At 57.8% G+C, this 3,139-nt stretch overlaps 1 protein-coding gene across 1 annotated transcript in view; it reads left to right on the top strand.

The window, feature by feature from the left end:
- The first annotated feature begins 2,862 nt into the window (after positions 1–2,862).
- The window catches only part of ZNF746 (zinc finger protein 746), a 23,548-nt gene continuing 23,271 nt past the window's right edge, over positions 2,863–3,139 (top strand). Inside the window, exon 1 of the mRNA XM_010843883.1 lies at positions 2,863–3,127. Coding sequence (XP_010842185.1) covers positions 2,863–3,127 — 265 coding nt within the window. The remainder of the gene's footprint in view (positions 3,128–3,139) is intronic.

A 3,139-nucleotide genomic window follows, 5' to 3' on the forward strand; every position in this document is an offset into this window, starting at 1 on the left:
GCTGGGCGCCCCCCCTCCCCGTTCTGGGCCGAGCCTGAGCCGGGCGGAACCGGTCGTCCCTGCACCGCGGGCCGCCCCTCGCCGAGTTCCTGCTGCCCTCCGGGGCTTCCTGCCCCCGCCCCATCCGCTGGCCACCCCCCATCTCCGCGCGCGCCCCCCACCACCACCACCCCGCGTCTCCTTTCTCTGCCCACCGCTCGCTACCCCCCAGCTCCCCCCAGCGGCCTGGTGGCACCTGGGAGGTGTCCGGAGCGGCCGCGACTCCGCAGGCATCGAGTCCCCCTCTGCGCGCCCAGCTCCTCGGGGGGGTGGGAGTGCGGTTCGGGGCGGGGAGACAGCTGCTCCCCCCGGTTTCGTAGAGGCAGGCGCCGCACCAGCCGTTAGGCGTGATTTTGTCCTCGCAGCAAACCTAGGGCGGGGGTAGGTCCTCACTGTCATGAAAAAACCCGAGGCCTAGAGAAGTTAACTTGCCCAGGATCGCACAGCTGGCAAGTGCGTGGGAAGAGAGGGTCGCTCTGTGTGCTAGGACACTCGACGCCTCGGGGCAAGCAGACAGGTACACTTGGTGATGGCGAAGGAAAACACGAAAGAGGCAGGGGAGGACACCTTCTGGGCCTGGGCTGCTGAGATGTGAGTGGGGCTTGCAGGGGAAGGCTCGGGTTTCACCAGCCTGTGCGCGGACCCGGTGGAGCTTTTCGGGTAGGATAGGAGGCTTGGACACGGAGAGGCGGGCCCCGGCCGGTGTGTTCGAGGAGGAGTCCGTTTGCCTGGAAAAGGAGGTTTCGGTAGGGAGGCAGGGGGAGAAGAGGCCGCAGGGAGAGTTGGAAGGGGTGTGAGGACCTGGACTGCATCATCCCTGGTGGGGAGCCACTGAAGGCTTTGGCCGTTCTCTTCCCATCGGCGGCTCCCAGGCGGAGAGTTTCTGCTTGCCTGGCAGGAGCCTTGAGGCCAGCCCGATGTCGTCCGCTCACCCTTCAGTGAGGAGGGGTCCTTGAGCAGTGGCCTCCTCCCACCAAATAGTGTGGAAGCCTTCCAGGAGGCTCCCTGGGCCCCCGTTAAAATGTCAGAAAACTGGGTGGTGCCTTTGTCTATAAGGTCAGAGTTTATGCAAAGGCCCTTTTGCAACACAAAGATGATGATAATGGCAGTCGGATGCTCTTGGAGGAGGTTAAGTAGGCTTTTAGGGGATACGGAGCTGGGCAATAAAGTGAAGACACTTGTTAGTGTCCGGGGCCCTGTGTCAGGGACTGGTCACCAGAGGAGGACTGAGGGGAACGGAAGAAACGTGGCCCGGCGCCCAGGGGCGCCTCGCACTCAGAGGCAGGGCTGAGCCAGCCCAAGGTGCCAGGCTGGTGCAGTCCCCACAGCCTCAGGGCAGAACCACCTACCTCTTGAGCAAGAGACCCACCCACATCCAGTTGTTTCTCTGCCAGTCCAGCTTCTCCATCCTTTGAGATCTGTCTTCCTTCTTCAGGTCAGAGGTCATTGGTCCAGCGGCCTTACGGACAACCCCACGATCCCAGATGCTCCATCCTGAACAGTTTTTCCAACCTGTTTTCAAACTGTCTTGTCACTATTTTCTGAGGTGTCCACCCGTGTCTTGGTTCTCAGCAACTCTCTAAATGAATCCTCACTGGTTCCTATGAGTCACTTTTTAACTTTGCAAATAGTCACCAAACATTTGGTTAGGAATGATTTTTAGAATGTTGTAAGGTCATTCTGAGGACCATTGATCCTCAGACGCTACCAGAAGGTATAAATATCAGGTCTTCCTCCCTGACCCATGGGTCCTACCTTCAGGTGTGTGTGTCTGTGTGTGTGTGTAGGGGGTGTCTAGAGGTCTAGCCTACCTTCAGGTGTGTGTGTGTGTGTGTGTAGGGGGTGTTTAGAGGTCTAGCCCACCCAAAGCAAAATGTGCCAGGCAGGTCACTGGGGAGTCTCCGTGTCTTTATGATGGTTGCAGAACATATGAAGTCTAACCTGTTGGCAAATGTCTTACCTTCCTCATCTGTCTGTAAGGTGTGTCACTGATCCTGGGGCAGCACCAAAAATGTCTGAAACTGGTTCTCCCCTTATGAGTGGTGGGAACAGTAAGAGGAGACAGTCAGTCTCACCCGGGCAGGGTGTTCATGTTGGATCGGAGTCTTAACTCTTGGCTGGGGGCAGAGCCGGGGGAGGGGGGGAGATTTGCAGTCATGGTGATTTTTAGTTTGAGGGGGGTAGTAATTGGGAAGGGGACAAAATCAGATTGTCCTAGGGTGGAGAAGAATTGGTCGCTGGATTTCCATGTTTATTAAAGAGACACGAGATGCTTTTTTAAAAAGAGCAGTTGAGCAACGCTCGTGTTTGTGTTGTTTCAGTGAACCAGCTGTTTTTTTTTTTTTTGCTAGGTCATCGTCAGTAGACAGATCCTGTGCGGTTATGATGGGAGGTGCTGGCTAGGCGCTAATAAACCTGCAGTTTACTATTTCTCCACTAAAACATACCAGCAGCTTGCAGTCACTATTTATCTAACACAATTGCACCGAGCGCCTACCATGGGCCCCGTGTGCTGTGAGCAGATACAGCACTGCCTTCAGAGGCAGAGGCGGGAGGTAACTTAACTGTACAGGGTGCTGAGTGCCGTGACTGGGGTCTCCATAGGTGGGCTGCAGAGGCCTGGAGGGAGGGTACCCACCCAGAGGAGCTGACCCCCCAGGCGGAGGTCCGGCCTGAACACCACCCCCATCCCGCCATGCGCACTGCTCCCCCCTCCCAGCACAGCTCCCTGACGCCTCGGGGAGAGGGGGCTCCTGGAACACAGCAGATGGAATGACTGATGCTGGTCTCCTCTCTTGTTTCTGAAAGATTTCTCCCTGGACAATGGCAGCCACGATTCAGGCCATGGAGAGGAAGATTGAATCGCAGGCCGCCCGCTTGCTTTCCCTAGAAGGCCGAACGGGCATGGCCGAGAAGAAGCTGGCCGACTGCGAGAAGACAGCCGTGGAGTTCGGGAACCAGCTGGAGGGCAAGTGGGCCGTGCTGGGGACCCTGCTGCAGGAGTACGGGCTGCTGCAGAGGCGGCTGGAGAACGTGGAAAACCTGCTGAGGAACAGAAACTTCTGGATCCTGCGGCTGCCCCCGGGCAGCAACGGGGAAG

This window comes from Bison bison, unplaced genomic scaffold (assembly GCF_000754665.1).
Source record: "Bison bison bison isolate TAMUID 2011002044 unplaced genomic scaffold, Bison_UMD1.0 scf7180017864191, whole genome shotgun sequence".
NCBI classification, from domain to species: domain Eukaryota; kingdom Metazoa; phylum Chordata; class Mammalia; order Artiodactyla; family Bovidae; genus Bison; species Bison bison.